The sequence below is a fragment of the Ursus arctos genome, unplaced genomic scaffold (genome assembly GCF_023065955.2).
Source record: "Ursus arctos isolate Adak ecotype North America unplaced genomic scaffold, UrsArc2.0 scaffold_21, whole genome shotgun sequence".
Lineage (NCBI taxonomy): Eukaryota > Metazoa > Chordata > Mammalia > Carnivora > Ursidae > Ursus > Ursus arctos.
The window spans coordinates 33,794,018-33,813,393 of record NW_026622886.1 but is presented as its reverse complement, the minus strand read 5'-3'; the positions used below and the strand labels follow the sequence as shown (position 1 = coordinate 33,813,393).

The window sequence follows — 19,376 nt, the reverse complement described above, 5'->3', positions numbered from 1 at the left end:
GGCAGCAAAGTTTATTGTTCCAAAGTGTCTTTAGGGAATTCACCATGCTGCTATTAATCCAGTTAGTTTACGATTGAGTTAAACTTTGGATTTGTGAATGTAATACTTATGCAGCCTTTATATATTTACAATTAAAGAAGTTGCCCAGTTCATGGGACAATTAAAATTATATTTGAATAGGATTAATAGAATATAGTAACTATTTATTACATATTTAAGGAAGTTATAAGTAGCTCTATAAAATTTAAAAGACTCTTATTTCAGTTGAGGCTTAAGAACCATAAAATCCTAAGCGTGTCTTGACATATACATATTTTAAGAAACTGAAAAAAATTGTGTAATCTTTTCCACCATTGCCCTATTTAAGAAAGATCTTTCCAGGAGATCCTGTTTGAAATAACTTCACATATTTAAGTGTTTATTCTTTTATGTTTTAGACAAGGCCATCTATCTATGGTTGTGCAACTAATGAAATATGGTGCAGATCCTTCATTAATTGATGGAGAAGGATGTAGCTGTATTCATCTGGCTGCTCAGTTTGGACATACCTCAATTGTTGCTTATCTCATAGCAAAAGGACAGGTAAAAAAAATCACAATCGTGTGGATTTTAATTATATGTTCTTCATGGTTTCAGTGCCTAATATCATTGGTGTTACAAGTGTTAACAACCTGGTGATATTTAAATAGTACTTTCTGATGGATGAAGAGAATAAATAAATAATATAGTTAGTTTGATATTGAGATAATAAGTATAGTTAAGTTAAAAATAAAAAAGATAATCGAGAACCACATAATGATCCATTAAGTTGCAGCTTTTATTTCTGAGAATGATAGAGATGAATCCCAGAAAGTAAGAAAATTTAGGTATCTGTTTTTTCCCTTAATTACTTCTTTTGAATATATACTCTGAATTCATTTAAACTTTTTTGAACATTTTACTGGTTCTCTATTAAGTACTTCTCAGAGTGGGGGATAAATTCTTTAGGATCATTTTCTCAGTTTCTGCTGCATAAAATAATGCTACTTCTTATATGTCAGAAAACTTTTCATGATTTAAGTGGTTCTTCCTGATTTTTCATGAGTGTGTACTGACTATAATCTATAGTCAGTCTATATATACCATGTTTTTGTGATAAATGTATCTTGTTGAAATTAATGTCACTCGGTTTTTCTTTCATGCATTTTCTCTGGTTATACTTAAACATTAGCTTTATAGCTGAGGATCTCATAAGAGTAAGACAAATGATTTTAATCTATTGCTATTAATGTATTTATTTTAAATTTTATGCAGATTTGGAATTTGAATAGTATTTATTTTATGAATACTTTAAGATATTTGTTGTTGGCAATGCCATGCAATGGCAGTTGTGTGTCGTGCATTATAATGTAAGAGGCATAGACTGGCTAATTGCTGGAGTAGGGCGTTATTATCTATTATGGAGTTTACAGACTACCTCCAAAATCTAATGGCTATAGAACAGTACCAACCATTTATTACCTTGGGTTGACTGGGCTTGGCTGGTTGGTTCTCTGCCTTGTGATGATGACTGGGGGTTACAGTCATCTGGGTTTGACTGGAATGGAGGATGGCTCACTCACATACCTTGTGCCTTAATAGGAATGGCTAAAAGGCTGGGTTCGTTTGGAGTGCTGGGATAGTGAGTCCTCTCTCTTTTTCTCCATGTAGTCAGGATTCCTTCTCCATGGCACCCGTCGACATAGTCTTTCTAGCAGGGAACTAGACTTCTTACATGGTGGGAGCTCCCAAAAGAACAAAAGCAGAAGCTGTCTGCCTTTTTTAAGTCTTATGTCTTGAACTGGCACAGAAACATTCCTCTTCTATTCTGTCAGTTAAAGCAAGTAACAGGGCCAGTTCATGTTCATTGTGGGAACAGACGGGTATACCAGCAGGCGAGGTTTGTTGGGGGCCATGTTTGGATATTAGCTGCCACAGGAGATTACTTTTGTTCTCCCAAGTTTCTTCTAGACTGGGGTTTGGAGCAGTAGATTGTGCTATAACACATGATAGTGTCGTTAGTCGCCTTTTATTTTGCAGGTATAAATTTATAAGATGCATTCACTTTTTCTTTTGGTTTTTAACTGGGTAAGAAAAGTGGTAAAAGTTTTTTTGTCTTTTTGTTAGCTAATTGATTTTGGGGTTTGGATGTTTCAGTAATCTTTTTAACTCTGGTATAGGATGTTGGCTATAAAATTCTTACGGGACAGGAATTTCTACCTGTCACAGTACCTTTTGTATAATAAATGCATGATGATAATAAATGTCTGGCAGTTTGTTTTCTTTTTCATGAGTAAGTTTATTTTTGTTTTTGTTTTTTTGCTACAAAAGTAACATGCTTATTGTAAAATACTCAAACATAAGAGTATGACTTGGAAAATGAAACTCCATCTCCTCCCTTACCTCTCCCCCCACTGAGAACACTTTCTTTAACAGTTTACTATATATTTTTCTAGAATTTTTTCCATGTATACACTAATTATAAAAGAAAACTCTAGTATTCATCATATCATACTTTGAATGGAGTCCATAGTCCTTCCCTACAGAAGGACTACAGAACCATGTGTGGTCTGGTCCAAGATACCTCTCGGGCCCATCTTTTGTCATCTCCTCCTTAGTCTGCTTTGCACACCAGTCTTCCTGCTGTTTCTTGAATAGCTCTACTATGCTGTTGTCTTTGGGCCTTGTGCTTGATCTTATCTTCCCCTTTAAATCCTTTCCTTAGATAGTCAAACAGTTCTCTTTCTGTCTTATTTCAATCAGATGTTTGCTCAAATTTTATTAGTTCTGATTAGTTCCCAATTATAAGTAATAATAAAAATTAGTATATTTTTATTTTTTTTCTTCCCTGTCTTTCACTGACTTTAGTCTACAATATTGTTTTTCTTAGTGTTGACTTTGTTCTGATAGATGTAACTACATTTCTGTTACTTAATTTTTCAGCTTTAAGTAATATCCTTTGACTCATAGGTATTACAGATTAGGTACTTATACTTTCTTTTCAACCTTTTTCCATCTTCTTCATTTTTTGTTAATTGTATCAGTTTTACACTCTTAGGGCATATAACATTTCCATTTAGTTTGTCATTCTGTTCTTCACATTTGTTTCATTTTAGCTATACTGTTAAAATATATTTAGTGCTCACTACCAATTCTTTTGGATGATTTTCAGGAGAAAAGGGAAAATGCTAAGTTATGGAGCCCTGTTGATCATGGAATCCCCATAAGCTTTTGATCTGGGCTTGTTAATTCTTCCTAATAGAGAATACCCATACGTCCAGGCTGAACTTGGAAAAGAAGTACCAAGTTTTAAACCCCGACCCAAAGAAAGAAAAGGTTGAATTTCATTTTTCTTCTAGTACTCTAGAGATGTGGCATTATTTTACATTTTTAATTTTACTTATTGATATTTTTTAATACTATCACTTTTTAAAAAGGATATGAAAAGACAACTAAGAAGGAAGAAGAAACTAAAACAAGAATTTACATGTTTGTTTTAATTGGATATCAAATTTAGTTGAGCTCTCTTGAATTAGGACCCTGAAGGAAGTAAAATAAGTTACAGTACTTGACTGATAAAAAACAAGAAAGCTTGTAATTTCTGAGAAGATTTTCTTAAAGATTTTTATTGAAAAAAAAATCAATATGTATATCAGAAATACTGAATGAGGTGACATAGGATGTTCCCAACAGTTAACGTAAATCTGTAAATGGATTTTAATGGATAAGGTGTAACTTTTGATTACAGTATTCATGATGAGGGACTAAAACTAATGATGTCCAAGGATGTGTGTTCTAGTTTGTCTAATGTACGGGTTCTCAGCACTTTTTCTGCTTCAGTACACTTGGCTAATGTTCACATTTGAGACATATTCCCATCAGTAATAGTGGCTCACAGAGCTCTGCTGTAGAGAGGTATAGAGTGTTTTGCAGTGTACTCACTATAACTCTGTCCTCTCTGCACTGACTGGTGTATTAGATAACATAACTTGGATTAGAACTGCTGCCTTTGTATAATCCAGGAATGGGCGATGGGGAAGGGAAGAAGAGGAAACTTATTATCTCTTGAATGTCTGTTATGTTCTAGGCTATGGACTAGGTGCTTTACACAAATTATTCTATTTAATCATCACAGGGGTTTTATGAAGCCATTATTTATACTTGCATTTTTAGATGAGGAAGCTGAAGCACAGAGAAAGTAATTTTTCAGGTTTTTATAGCTATTAAGTGGTGCAGCTAAGAATTCAAAGCCATGTCTGTCTTATTCTAAAGCCTATGCCTTTCCCAAACAAGTATGTAGATAAACATGTCTTTTCACTTAACAAATGGTTTTTGGTCATTTACTCTGCTGGGCACTGTGAATACAAAGATGAATTTAATATAAGTTTAATTGTCAAAGAACTCCTATTCTAGTTAATGAGACAGATGCCTTAGGGATATAGGATAATTAGTCCAGAGTGGAGTTAGGAGAGATAATTTTAGGAAAGTGAAACTGATAGAATGTCTGATGCATCAGGATGTCTTGAAAGGAGATTTAGATAACTAGGGAAGAGTTTTGGTTGAATAGATGGTAGTTTTAATTGTAATTTGTTAAAAAATTAAGCAAAGGGGGGGAAGTACCATGGGAAAACAAAAAAGTTGGGTAGGAGAAGAAAAATAATCATGGTTTACTACATGATTTTGCTGGGAATAGTATTCATATACATTCATAAAAATATTAATATCAAACATTTATAGAACCAGAACCAGAACCAGAAATACAGTAGATCTCTTGAAAGAATAGAGAGGTGCGTATTTGTGATGGGTCAGGAAGAGTAAAGAGATAAATTCTCATTTTGCATACTGAAGAGTCTCAGAAGATAATGCCAAAAACTGAAAAATCAAAAAGTAGCAATTCAAGCATCTGATTTTAAGATGTGGAGGGCTAAAAGAGGTACAAGTAGTGGGGAGTAAGGCAGAGAATTGCTTTATCACCACAAATTTTACAGAATTATTTGACTCTAAAAATGTACATGCAATGTAACAATAAAAAGCAAACAAACATTTTTGAGTTTATTGAAAAGATAGGTCTTTTTATTCTTAGTTTTGAAATGCCTAGAAATAAACAGGGTTTCATTATTACCTCTTATCATGAATTAGTATATATCAGTTTTTCACAGACTTAAATCATTTAACTTATCCTCTGTGGATGAAAGATGAAGAGTAGGTCAGGATCTTTAAATGCAAAACATTGAAAGGGTGATTAAAGTGTCTGAAAAAGGAAGTCTATAAATATATGTTAATTAAATATTTAATGTATAATCAATTAAATTATGCCCATTAATTAAAATATTTAGTGACAATAGTTTTACTTTAAAAAGTTAAAAAGGAAAAATTTTCATGAATCAGCCTTAGAGGAGGAGTGTTATATTGGCTTCTCCTATGATATGTAAATTAGATTTTTCCGAGTAAATTTGGTAGGAACTTAGAATACTGTCTGACTTTTTTCTTTTTCTATCAGGATGTAGATATGATGGATCAGAATGGAATGACACCTTTAATGTGGGCAGCTTATAGAACACATAGGTATGTAATCATTATAAAATATTTATTCAGATCATTTTCAACATATTAAAATGTAAAATGATGAGAAAAAGCAGTTAATGTTCTATTAATATTTAAAATTCTTATTATGAGTACATAGTATATAATAAATCACCTTTTTGAATGTTTGAGTCTCTGTGCTTACCTTGACCTTGGTAATTGTAGTAGTATTACTCTGTTCCTCTTTTAGCAATTTTTAAGAATGAAAGATGTTACCTTATTTAAAAAAAATTTTTTTTCATGTTACTTGTATATGGGTAGGTTTAATATATTAATTAGTAAGTTGCCTGAAAACATTTTTTGGAACAACCAGATTTAAATTTAAAAATTTAATTGTTTAATTATATAGATATTAATGACCTTACTCCCTAATCAAAATTAGAAAATGTCAGGACCAAGTATGCACCCTTTTGAGGGGCCATACTTTATATGGTGTTATACATAGTTATCCTTCATATTAGAATGTTCTCTCATTACCAATTATAAGGTTGAGTATAGGTTAGAATAGAAGTGTTCCAAGATGGAATGCAAATGCAACCACGATCAGTTTAGTGTCTGTAATGATTTCTATAATTGAAATTAGGGTTGTTGTTGTTGTTGTTTTTTTTTTTCCTTTTCAGTGTGGATCCAACTAGATTGCTTTTAACATTCAATGTTTCAGTTAACCTTGGTGACAAGTATCACAAAAACACTGCTCTGCATTGGGCAGTACTAGCAGGGAATACCACAGTCATTAGTCTTCTTCTGGAAGCTGGGGCTAATGTTGATGCCCAGAACATCAAGGTAAAAATATCCTGTATTGATTATGCTATGTGAAATGTTTTTAAGATCTTAATTCCTCGTAAAAAATAGGTTTTTTCACAGACTGTCAAAGATGGAAGAAACCTTTTATTTAAACTCAACCCTTTGCTTCCATGCAAGAATTTCTTTGGAAAGACTGGTTTATTTACTTTTGTCTTTTAGTATTGAAGTAATTTTCAGATTTTTGATGGCCTTTTCATTAGTGAATTCTTACTGACTTTTGAAAATTAAATTATATAATCAGTATCTTTGTAGCTGAAGGGTGTAGTTTTCTGGTTTCTTTAAGAAGATCAGTACAGAAAATCACAAGTTTGTAGTTAAACCACATTATGCATAATAACTTTTAGTAATTCTTTGACTTGTTATTGTCTTATTTTAAAGGTCAAGACTTTTAAATTTGGTAGATACCTTTATGATGTCTATAGGAGAGGCCCCACCTCCCCCAGATGTTGGACTAATCCAGGAAAAGTATACAAAATTATCTAAGAACAAAACCCAACTAACATTTACACCCTGAACATTTAGAAATTTGTAGACATTTTATGAGTACTTGAAAGAAAATTCTGTTGGTGGTTTTGAATTTTGGTTAACTATTCTCATTTTTAAAGCTTCAGGATCTACCACGTCTTTCAGCAACTCTTTCTGTGAAATGACTTTAAACTTTTAAACATCATCTTTCAGTAATGTGAATTCATAAATAACTTCGTGCCCTTTGACAAATATTCTTTGACTATAAACCATATTATTTTCTGAATCATGTTTCTTAAATTTCTAAGGGATATGTGCTAATTAAATTTGAAAGAGATTTGAGCCACATAATAATCTGAAATGGCAATCAAAAAGTAGGTTATCTCCTGCTGGATCAGGGCATCTATTTATGTTCCAATGAATAGTTCTTTCTGTATTTGAGTACTCTGAGGTTGAACTACTAAAATAGTAGAGCTTAGATTCGCTATACGGAGCCTAATGTACTTAAAATTTTAACCAATTTTTAAAAATTAGTTTAATTAAAAATAGTTAAAAGTAAATATCAAATATCTTATTGGAAACTATAAGAAATTGAGAAAACCATATATTTTCTTTCTTTTTAAATTTTTGAGTTCTTTTGTCTCCACCCAAAGTGATCAGAGTGGCCTAATATCACAAAAGGTCATAACACTGTGATTAGTAAATTAGGCCGACCTCAAGGCCTAAAGGATAAGAAAGAATGAGTTTAACTAAGCTAACCAATATCCCCATAAGAAAAAATAAGGGAGTTTACCTTATGTTTTATATCTGAATTGCTTTAGAGCATTATTTTTCTTCTCTTTGGTACTGGACAGCCATTCCTAAAATGATCATGCCCCAGGAATATATTTCAAAGTATTTAGTATTAATATTATTGAAAAGATAGAACCAGTTTTACTATGGCAAATATGGAGTCTCCATAGACTGCCAAGAGCCACACCAATATATTGAAATTACAAGAATACTAAAAACTGTGACAAGTGACTGTACAGTTCTGAAATTTGAAGCTAGTAGTGTGTATTTTTAGACCATTTAAAAATATTTTTTCTATCCGTATAGAATTTAGGTAACTTCACTTGGATCATGATCTTTAAGTATTTGAAGTGTGGTTTGTAAATTTAACGTCTTTTCAAATAAATAGTGAACTTCACATTAACCATTGCATAAACTTTTATTAGACTGAGCAGAAGGAATAATCTGTAATGAATTTCAACAGAAACGTAATGGTAAGAGAGATATTTGAGATGATTTATATGGTTTGATTTGAACCTTGTATTTTTAACGTTTTGTAGGTTAAGGTACATGAATTATTTGGTACCAAGATAGGATAAGGTCCAATGTAGCTTTCTTTTTATTTATTTACTTATTTATTTGAGAAAGAGAGCACTCATGAGCAGGGGGAGGGCCAGAGGGAGAAGGGACAAGCAGACTCCCTGCTGAGTGGGGAGCCTTCTGTGGGACTCAGTCCCAGGACCCCAGGATCATGACCTGAGCTGAAGGCAGGCACTTAACCGACTGAGCCACCCAGGTAGCCCTCAAATGTCGCTTTCTTAACTAGTGTGGTTCATATGAATGCCTTCTAGAGCTACAGTGTTGTATAATTATTGTGCATGTAGAACTTTTTTTTTTCTGAGATCATGAGCGAGCATGTGTGTTGGGGGGGGCTGCAGAGGGAGAGGCAGAGAGAGAATTTCAAGTGGACTCCTCACTGAGCATGGAGCTTTACGTGGGGCTCCATCCCGTGAGCCTGAGATCATGACCTGAATCAAAATCAAGAGTTGGGTGCTTAGCCGACTGAGCCATCCAGGTGCCCCCCGCAAAAGAAGTTAATTTTAAATGTAGCTGGTATCTTCTGGAGTGACATCATCATCGTCATCATCATCATCATTATTATTTTATTTTTTTAATTGAGGTATCATTGGCATGCAACATTATGCTAGTTTTAGGTATACAGCATAATGATTTGAACAAGATGTGGGATGACCACCACAGCAGGTCCAGTCAGCATTGTTACCATTACATAGTTCAAAAATGTCCTTTTTCCTTGTGATGGGAACCCTCAAGATTTACTCTCTCAGGACCTGTCAGATCTACAATAGAGTAGTATTAATTATAGTCGCCATGCTGTACATTACATCCGCAGGACTTATTTTAAAACCAGAAGTTTGTACGTTTCAACTCCCTTCACTCATTTCACCCACCCCCGACCCCTGCTTCTGGCAACCACTTGTCTGTTCTCTGTATTAGTGAGCTTGGTTTTGTTTTGTTTTTTGTTCGTTTTGTTTTTTAGATTCCACATACAAGTGAGATCATATAGTATTTATCTGCCTCTGACTTATTTGGAGTGACATTATTTTTAAAGGAAATAAAATCTAAGGAGTTGCTTCATTTGCTCGGGGAACATTTATACTTTCAGAGTAAAAATAATCTTTCTATCCACACTGGTGGAAAAGTAGATTTTTGTTTTAAAATACACTTTTTGTGGAAGTTAAAAGATGAAATAAGTATCCGCTATTTTTTCTAGTGGAATCTGGCATTCCTAATATGCTGCAGTTTAGTCACCACCTTCTAATGGAAACCATGTATTCATTCATTCTTTTAACAAATATTAGTGCTGAGGAGTCAAGGTGTTTAAGACAGATGAAGTCTGTATTCTCTCAGAATTTACATTGTATTAAGGAAATAGTAAGTTAATTAAAACACACATGCATGCACATAGGCAAATGTGGTACAGTGTTGAGGGCTGTGAGTGACTTGTGAATACCTCTGAGGAGATGACATTTGCTTTGAGACTTGTCTGATGAAGAAGGGATCAGTTTTACAAAGATATGTGGGAAAAAACTTTCCATGTAGAGGAGCCTGCAAGGGCAAGTTCCAAGGCCAGGAGTAAGCTTGCCATGTTAGAGGTGCAGAAAATGACAGCCTGGACTGAGTGCAGTGAGAAAGGGAGTGAAGTCACTGAGAGAGGCGGGTGCCAGATCACGCAAGGCCATGCTAAGGAACTTTAATTATGTTCAGTCACGAGAAGGAGTTGGAAGGATTTGCATAGGCTGGCTTTATAATCTTTGTGTTTCAAATATTTTTAAAAGACTACTTTGGTTGCTGATGGAGAATGATTGAAGAATTAAGAAAATCGAGGGGATGGGTGAAGATCAGTTAGGCCATTGTAATAAATCAGGCAGGTGATGTTAGTTTAGCCTACGATTGTAGGAGTAGAGATGGAGAGAAATGAATGGATTTGGAAATGATAGCTTAGAGTAGATTAGATATGAGGGTGAAAGGAAACCCTGATGACTGAATAAATAAATATCTCGTGATATATATTGAGGTTGCGAAGACTGAAGGAAGACTTTTTTGGGGTGAGGGTGATAGGAATTGGTTCTATTTTAGTCATGTACTTTGAGGTGTAGTGCCTTTTAGCTAGGTGGAATGGCAAGCTAATTAAGTAATTCATTAATTAAAAACAACCTAGATTCTTTTTCTAGGAATTTGACAAATACAGTTGATTTCTGCCCATATATTTTCCATTTTTCATTTTAAGTGTTAAGACAGTCTAGTTGATAATCATGAATTATAACAAAAAAGATATAGTCTGCAAATCTGGATATGGCTGTAATAGTAAAAGTTGCATTCTTCAAAGACTATGAAAAATAATACTTTGTGTTATAGTTATACAACTGTTGATCCTATTTCTTCTAAAATAGCTATTGGCTAAATAAGATTAAAGTTTCTTAGAAATCTGTCTTTATATTAGATATTTACTGTTGTAAATTGGTTATTTGAATAAGGAATTCAGTTATTTTAACATATAAATAAATGATTTTTTTTCAAAATAAGATTACCTTAAAATGACTATTTTGATCCTTAGAAGGAACAGGAATGGCCATATACCTTAGACTAGAAGTTCTTTAGTTGGGGACCTACCAGTGAATTTTGGGTAGGGGGTGGGCCCATAAATTGTTACAAATAAATTACTTGTATCAGTACTTTTTGGGGAGAAGAATACTTGATGGCTTTCATCAAATATGATTTAAAAGAATTTAAGAACCATGGCCCCAGATAATAGCTACATGGAATAAATCCAAATCTTGTGAAGTGGTAACAGTAAGGGAAGGAAGAATGACTTGGGATACTAAGAATTTTTTTAAATGACCTATGCAGTAATCCCTTTTTATGGTAGAATCTCTTTTGTGAATTTTTAAAAATAATATTGTACTCCCTTCCACATGTTTTGGTTATACAGATAAATTTAGATGAATTGAATTTTGGGAGAAAAATTAATCTCTGAGTGCCGCCCAAGCATTTCTAGTTTTTTCTTTCTAAAAATTATCAAACAACAGAATTTTTTAGTTTGTGTAGGCTATAAAATTACTGAGCTTTGTTAATAGATTAAAAGACTCTTACATGATTTCTTGAAATGAGGTAAGAAACTTTTTTCTAAAAATGGTTTTCTTTACCTCTTAAGTACCTGACCTAGATAGTCTCTAAGAAAGAATTTTCCTTAGTTTTAGTAATGAGATTCAATCTCTAGCAAAAAGTTGCCTTCCACCATCCACCTTCGATTATGTTTATCTCACCAAAATCTTTGAAAAATTTCTTTTATTACCAGTTACATAGTCTATAAATACTCCATGATTCTTGTGTTATTATCATTTACTATTTTGGCTGACACATGGAGCAATCAAATATAGACTTAATTCAGAACCTGGGCTTTAGTATCATTCTTTAAATTAATTGCTTGTTTATTTTACCAGCTGAATAAAAGAACTATACAAAAGCAGTGAGAAGACTAGAGGAGTAGTAGTTGGAAGATTTCTTAAAGCTCCCTCCATCTTTTTATCTAGGCAATCCTTAGGTGTCACATGGCCCTCTAGTGGAAGGGATGCTCAGCTGGACCGAGGCAACAGCAGGATATTCTCTGGGAATTGTTACCCAAGGGATTGCTTTTATTCAGGTAATCTTTATAGTTTGGATTAATTAGCTGGTTCTTACAACTTAGGTGATAGAAGTTTTGAAGAGGTAAGGAGATACTTTACAGTAAATATCCCTATTTGTGGAAGACTCACCTAGATTAGCCCATTCCTTATTAAATACTGTTCACCTTTTCTTAAAGGATTGTTCGGGCTTTTTGTCGTTATTGTTGTGTTGTTATAGTTGTTGCTATTGGTGGTAGTGCCATGCTATTGTTTGCGTTTTGTTTTTTAGGGGTTTTTTTTTCTAAATAAAGTGTACTCTATACTTGATAATAATCATCCCTCATAAGACACTCCAAGGCTTATTTTTTTTGTTTTTATCCAGTTTTTCAAAATAAAATTTCAATATTCTCTTTTTCATTAATTAATTTTGAATATTCATCCATACATTCTTAAAATTTTGGCACACACAATTTTTCATTCTGCTTTTCTATTTAAAGAAGTAGATAAAAGGTGGAGAATATTAAATAGAATAGAAATGAAGGTGTCTGACGAATGAGAAATAAGATTTTAAATTAATAAAGTAAAAAAGAAGCATGGATCTAGAATTGGGGGCGCTTATGTCTTGTTTCTTTCTTTAAAACACTTGAGTTCTATTCACTTACATTCTTTGGCATTCTTCTTCTTGAGATTGAAGGGAGCTATAGGCCCGTAACTTGAGTTTCACTATTTTTTGTTACTCTTCTCATTTTCTTTGGAAATTTCTAGATGGTTAAATGAATTTAAGATGATCAGAATGCCAGTACAATAGTCGTAGAAATAGAAGTTGACTTTTCCTTTTCTTCCATATTGTCTTCAGACCTTTGTCATTACCAAAATTAAACCGAGAGGTTTCTAGCAATTTGGTATTCTAGTAGGATGTTTTGTAGTAGTAAGTATTATTAGTAAAACCCTTGAAGAATATGAAATAACTGATAAGCTGAATGATAGCTTCTGATCCAGCAGGTGCTAAAATACCTACTTTTTGATTTATTTTAATATAAGTCAAAACGCAACCAAAAATAGAATCTATAGAATGAGTAAATCCATTTACTGATTGTACCTTGAATGGGAAAACATAATAATAATATGTAGTGATTTAGATTCTTTTAGTATTTGATTTTGCCCAATGTCAAACAATATTAATGAACTAATTGTTCAATATATTTTTATGGGAGTACTTTAAAAGTTAGTAACTAAAGTATTTTTCTTTTATTTTTAATGTGAATTTTTTCTGCTTATCAGGGTGAATCAGCACTTGATTTGGCAAAGCAAAGAAAAAACGTGTGGATGATCAACCATTTGCAAGAGGCGAGACAGGCAAAAGGATATGACAATCCATCCTTCCTTAGAAAGCTGAAAGCTGATAAGGTAAATTCATGACTGAAGATTTTCAGTATATAATCTTTTTAAGTAAAATTCATAGGCATACTTTCTTAGCTGAGCATTTTTAGCTTTTAATTTTGCCATTGGCCAGTGTAATTTTTAAAATACTGTATTACCCAGGACAAAATGAAGTTGAATAGCAGAGTTTTTCAGGACTCTGCCTACTTTGTAATTTGATAATTAAGAAGGATGGTTATACGTGAAATTGTTTAAATCTCTGTAAGCTAACGTAAATTTTATTTTATTTATTTTTTATTTTTTATTTTTTTTAAAGATTTTATTTATTTATATGACAGAGATAGAGACAGCCAGTGAGAGAGGGAACACAAGCAGGGGGAGTGGGAGAGGAAGAAGCAGGCTCATAGCGGAGGAGCCTGATGTGGGGCTCGATCCCAGAACGCCGGGATCACGCCCTGAGCCAAAGGCAGACGCTTAACCACTGTGCCACCCAGGCGCCCCTAACATAAATTTTAGTTCATTGATTCAGCTGGCCTTCGTTAAGCAATAGAGAGATAATAAGTCCCTTGTTTAAGTAAATTTATTAATATAGTAATAAATTATGAAAAATTATAGTCCTAATACATATCTTTTTAAAATGCTCAAACTCTAATTGATTCAAGCTTCCCATTCTTTTGTGATATGTTGTAATTTTTTTTAGAGTGAGAGAAACTTATATTTTTCACTTCTCTGTGGAAAGCCTGTTTTAGATCTTCCGTATACCGCCAAGGTTAAACTGTATGACTGTTGGTTCAATTGCCTAATTATAGTAATATGATTTCAAAACTAAGAATATTTCCCCAAAGAGGAGTCTATATTCCTTAAAAATTTCTTTCTTTTAAAAAAGGAAAAATTAGCTGGACATTTCTTTATAATACTTAAGTAATTGACAAGTTATTTGGCTAATTTGTCAATAATCACAAGTTGAATGGCATTAAGCCTTCAGTACCTTTTTATTCAGTCTGTTCTGGTGGTAATACTGTATATTTAAAGTTAATGCTCTTTGTGTTATCAGGACAAAATGACAAGATTTGGACAAAGGGAAATGTGAAAACGTGTCTCATTTATTTATAGTTCAGGCTTCCTTAATGCGTTGAAACCATTGGTCATTACTTCAACATGAGAAAAGTTAGATTTATAGTATATAAACTTGCCTTTTGAGGTGCCTGGGTGACTCAGTCGGTTAAGCATCTGCCTTTGGCTCAGGTCATGATCCCAGGGTCCTGGGATTGACCCCTGCTTTGTGCTCTCTGCTCAGCAGGGAGTCTGCTTCTTCCTCTCTCTCTCCACACCCCCTCCCTGCTCATGCTCTATCTCTTTCTTTCTGTCAAATAAATAAATAAAATCTTAAAAAAAAAAACTTGCACATTTCAAACCCATAGTTGAGAATAATGAGCAGTTTTTGTTATGTCGTGTTAACTCTTTCATTTTACTATTAGTTATAACATAGAAAATGGCTTATTTTTAATTTTCATTACTTTTGCTCTGTCCTCTAGGATTTAAAGCAGTTTTTCTCAATACAATGAACAAAGGCTGATGTCTCATAATAACTAAGCTTATAACAAAAGTGTCTTATATTACTTTGGAAAGTCCCATAATACTTATGCTTTCATTTTGTTTAGTGTAAATATTCTAAATACTTTAAAAAAATACATTGTCAGATAAAAATGACTTTGTGAATTCTAAATGTTTAATAATATATAGTTATTATAGCAATATGAACTGTATGTTACGTTTATGTGTTTGGATACGATTTCTTTTAAAAAAGAGAGCTTCAGGGGAGCCTGGGTTGTGCAGTCAATTGAGCATCCAACTCTTGGTTTCAGCTTGGGTCATGATCGCAGGCCATCTGGGGCGCTGCACTCAGTGTGGAGTCTGCCTGGGGTTCTCTCTCCCTCTTCCCCTCCTGCTCGTTCTCTCTCTAAAATAAATCTTTAAAAAAATAATAAAAAATAAAAGAACTTGATTTAAGAGTTTAGCACAATTTTATTAACGTGTATATTATTGTCATCGGTTCAGAAGTTAAATGTTCCTTTGTTTTTTGTTTTGGTGTTGGTTTTTTTTTTTGCATTAGTATTTTTAAATATATTACATTTTTTAAAAAAGATTACTGGGGTGCCTGGGTGGCTCAGTCAGTTTAAGCATCTGCCTTTGGCTCAGGTCATGATGCTGGGGTCCTGGGATCGAGCCCCACGTCCTCCCTATGCAGCGGGGAGTCTGCTTCTCCCTCACCCTCTTCCATTCCCCCTGCTTGTGCGCGCTTGCTCTCCCTTCCTCCCTCCCTCTGTCAAATAAATAAATAAAAATCTTAAAAAAAAGATTACTAAATAAAAATGTACAATAGTTGGGTGCTTTGTGAAATTAAGTATTTTAACTACACAGACTGTTCTCTTTTCATCTCATCAGAAATATTTAAATCATAAACATGACTTGCTTTGCTAATCTGTAAAGTATGTTCTGTATTTAAAACGAAATAAGAAATAGTTACACCTAGGATTCAATAGTATTTTACTAAAAATAAATCATCCCAATGCGGGGAAAAACTTTTGGACAGTGCTAGTAGATAGATGTGGAGGGAATCTTAATTTTAGAAAACTATTTTAAAAGCTCTTGGAATTTTAAGGTCAGAAGATTTTAGACATGGGGGAGGGGCAGAGAGAGTGCCTCCTAAATAAATGCTTAATAATAAGTTAGAAATCTCTAAATTGTATTTTTTTTTAAAGATTTTATTTATTTATTTGACAGACAGCGAGAGAGGGAACACAAGCAGGGGGAGTGGGAGAGGAAGAAGCAGGCTCCAGCGGAGGAGCCCGATATGGGGCTCGATCCCAGGACTCCGGGATCATGCCTTGAGCTGAAGGCAGACGCTTAGCGACTGAGCCACCCAGGCATCCCTCTAAATTGTATTTTTGAACACTTAAAAACCCACAGTCTCTCTTGTCAACAGTGGAAATCTCACATATTGTCTTCTTTAATATTGTTTATTGATTATGTGAAAATAAATCTGGGAAGATGGAGTAGCTGTACTTTTCCTATTCTTCCACAGTAAGCAGAACTGAAAAACCTGGATATTATGTACAAAACAAATGTAGGAAAATTCTGGGAGATGGAAAGAAGGCGGCAGAGTGGCTAGGGAGCTCAGGACCTGAAGAATGTGTTCCCTTTTTTGCCTCATGTATCCCAAACACAGAGCTGACAAAGCCAACAACCTAGAATCACAAATAAATACAGACAAAAAGAGCTCCAACAAAATCCTGCTCTCTGGCCAAAGAACCACAAAAGAGGCAGCTTAGCAAGATAGAGACTTTTAGAAAATAACTTTCTACCACAGCCAAATGTTGCAGAAAAAACTGTGGCCCCACTTTGAATCACACCAGCAAAGGCCTAGACTTCCACCCTTACCAGGCTGTAATGAGATACCCCAACTTCTTTCCTGGGGTGGTATCAGAGAAGGTTTAAATAGGGATTTGGGACCTTCATCCCCACTGGCTGTTAATGAGGTCCCGTCCCCTGCTCTGTCAGGGAAGACCACATAGGAAACAATAATGAGGCATTCCTAACCTTCCCAGCCAGGGAGGTATCAGTAGAGGTATAATGGGGAGCTGGAAGTTCCACCTTTTCCCAACAGTAATGAGGAGTCCCCTCCTCAGGTGTCATTAAAGTACAAGTTGAGATCTGAACTTCCACCTGACCTGGCAGTAATGAGAAGGTGCTTCAGTCCCCTCATTCTGCCAAGCTACATCAGAGGAATCCGTCTAAAAGAAAAGGTTTGAATAAGATCCAGTGTTTCATAATACCCCAAATGTCCAGTTTTCAAATGAAAATCACTCATCATACCAGGGACCAAGAAGATGTGAAACTGATGAAAAGAGAATCAAATAGATGCCAACAAAATGACAGAGATATTAGAATTATCTGAAAAAAGATTTTAAAGTAGCCATTTTGAAAAGGCTTCAATGAGTAATTATGAACATGCTTGAAAGAAAAGTAGTCTCATATGAAGTAGAAATATAGAAATAGAATATACAGAAGAACCAAGTGGAAATTTTAAAACTGAACATTACAATGAACAGAATTTACAAAACTCAGTGAATGGGCTCAACAGCAGAATAGAGGGGACAGAGGAAAGAATCAGTCGCCCTGAAGATAGAACAATAAAAATTAGGCATTCTGAACAACAAAAGGAAATAAATTGAAAAAAAAAATAATGAACAGAGCCTAAGGGACCTGTGGTTATAGTAGAGTATCTAACATCGATATGATTAGAGTCCCAGAAAAAGAGGAGAAGGAGGGTGGAGCTAAAAAAGTACCCAAAAGATACAGTGGCCCATAAAATCCCCAAATTTGACAAAAGACCAACCTACAGATTAAGAAGTGGAACATACCCTAAACAGAATAAACTTGAAGAAATCTTGCCTTAATACATCATACTCAAACTTCTGGAAACCAAAGACCAAGGAATAAAATTCTTGAAATCCCCTTGCCAATAGGAGTGAAACAGTTCAAATGACAGTGGATTTCTCATCAGAAACCATAGATGCCAGAAGAAACTGGCACATTTTCCAAGTGCTGAATGGAAAGAACTGTCAGCCCAGAATCCAGTATCTTTCAGGAATGAAGGAGAAATCAATACATTCTCAGATAAAGGAAAATTAAGAGAATTTGTTGCCAGCAGACCTACCCTAGAAGAATGTCTAAGACACATTCTCTAAGGAGAAAGCAGATGATAAAAGGAAAAATCTTGGAACATAAGATCATAGTAAACAAAATTATGGGTAAATGCAGTAGACCTCATCTTATGCCTTCCAAATTATGCTTGGCAGTTGGAGCAAAAATTATAATACTGTTTGATGTGTCTCTAAATGTAGGTATATATGTGAGGCAATTTATAAACAGGGGAGGGTAGAGTGGCATAAAGGCAGGTAAGGTTTCCACATTTCATTTGAACTGGTAAAATGATGACACCAGTGTGATAAGTTATGTTTATATAATACTTAGAGTACCCACTAAAAAACCCTCCTATATAGAGGGATAAACTGGAAAACGGTATAGATGAACCAAAATAGAATTCTAAGAAGCTTTCCAGTTACCCGCAAGAAGGCGGGGAAAAGAAAACAGAGAAAGAAGAAGAAATATAGAGAAGAAGAAGAAAAAAATAAAATCATAGACTTACACCCTAACATGTCAATAATCACATTACAGTAAAATATTCTAATATACCAAGTAAAAGACAGTTATTGGGTCTGTGTAAAGCATGACCCAACTTTATACTGTCTCTAAGAAACTCACTTCACATGTAAGAATATTGGCAAATTGCTTATATAGGAAAGTAACAGAATGAAAACAGTATATATTACCCTGGTACCACAACCACACAAAGACAGTACAAAACAAAGAGCTATAAACAAATATCCCTCATGAATATACAGTTGACCCTTGAGCAACATAGGTTTCAACTGTGTAGGTCTACTGACACAGTTTTTTTTGGTAAATACAATATTGTAATGTAGTTTCTCTTCCTTACTATTTTCTTAATAACATTTCCTTTTCTCTAGTTTTACTATAAGACTGCAGTATATAATTCTTATAACATACAAAATAAGTTTAGTCAACTATTTATGTTGTTGATAAGGCCTCCAGTCAAAATAGTAGGCTATTAGTAGTTAAGTTTTTGGGAAGTGAAAAATTATATGTAGGTTTTTGATTGCATGGGGGTTGGTACCCCTAACCCCTGTGTTATTCAGGGGTCAACTATACACTTAAAAATCTTTAACAAAATATTAACAAACAGAAATCATCATTACATAAAAGGAATTATGCACTATGACCAATTTGGGCTTATTATAAGAATGCAAGGCTCATTTAATATTCAGAATTATTCAGCGTAATTTACCATATTAACAAAGAAGAAAAATCTCATGATTATATCCATGCAGGAAAAGCATTTGATAAAGATCAGTATCCACTTATGGTAGAACTCAGAAAAATAGGAATAGAGGAGAATTTCCTGAACTTTATAAAGACCATTTCTAAAACCTTCAACTAACATCATACTTTTATGGTGGAAGACTGAGTGATTTCCCCCTAAGGTCAGGAAGAAGACAAGGATATCCTTTTTACTGTTCCTATTCA

At 34.0% G+C, this 19,376-nt stretch overlaps 1 protein-coding gene across 2 annotated transcripts in view; it reads left to right on the top strand.

The window, feature by feature from the left end:
• ZDHHC17 (zinc finger DHHC-type palmitoyltransferase 17) overlaps positions 1-19,376 on the top strand; it is an 84,426-nt gene that overhangs the window by 38,985 nt on the left and 26,065 nt on the right. For both annotated transcript variants that reach the window (XM_057316276.1, XM_057316275.1), the window contains exons 5-8: positions 438-582; positions 5,519-5,583; positions 6,222-6,384; positions 13,107-13,232. In XM_057316276.1, the coding sequence (XP_057172259.1) occupies positions 438-582; positions 5,519-5,583; positions 6,222-6,384; positions 13,107-13,232 (499 nt within the window). The remainder of the gene's footprint in view (positions 1-437; positions 583-5,518; positions 5,584-6,221; positions 6,385-13,106; positions 13,233-19,376) is intronic.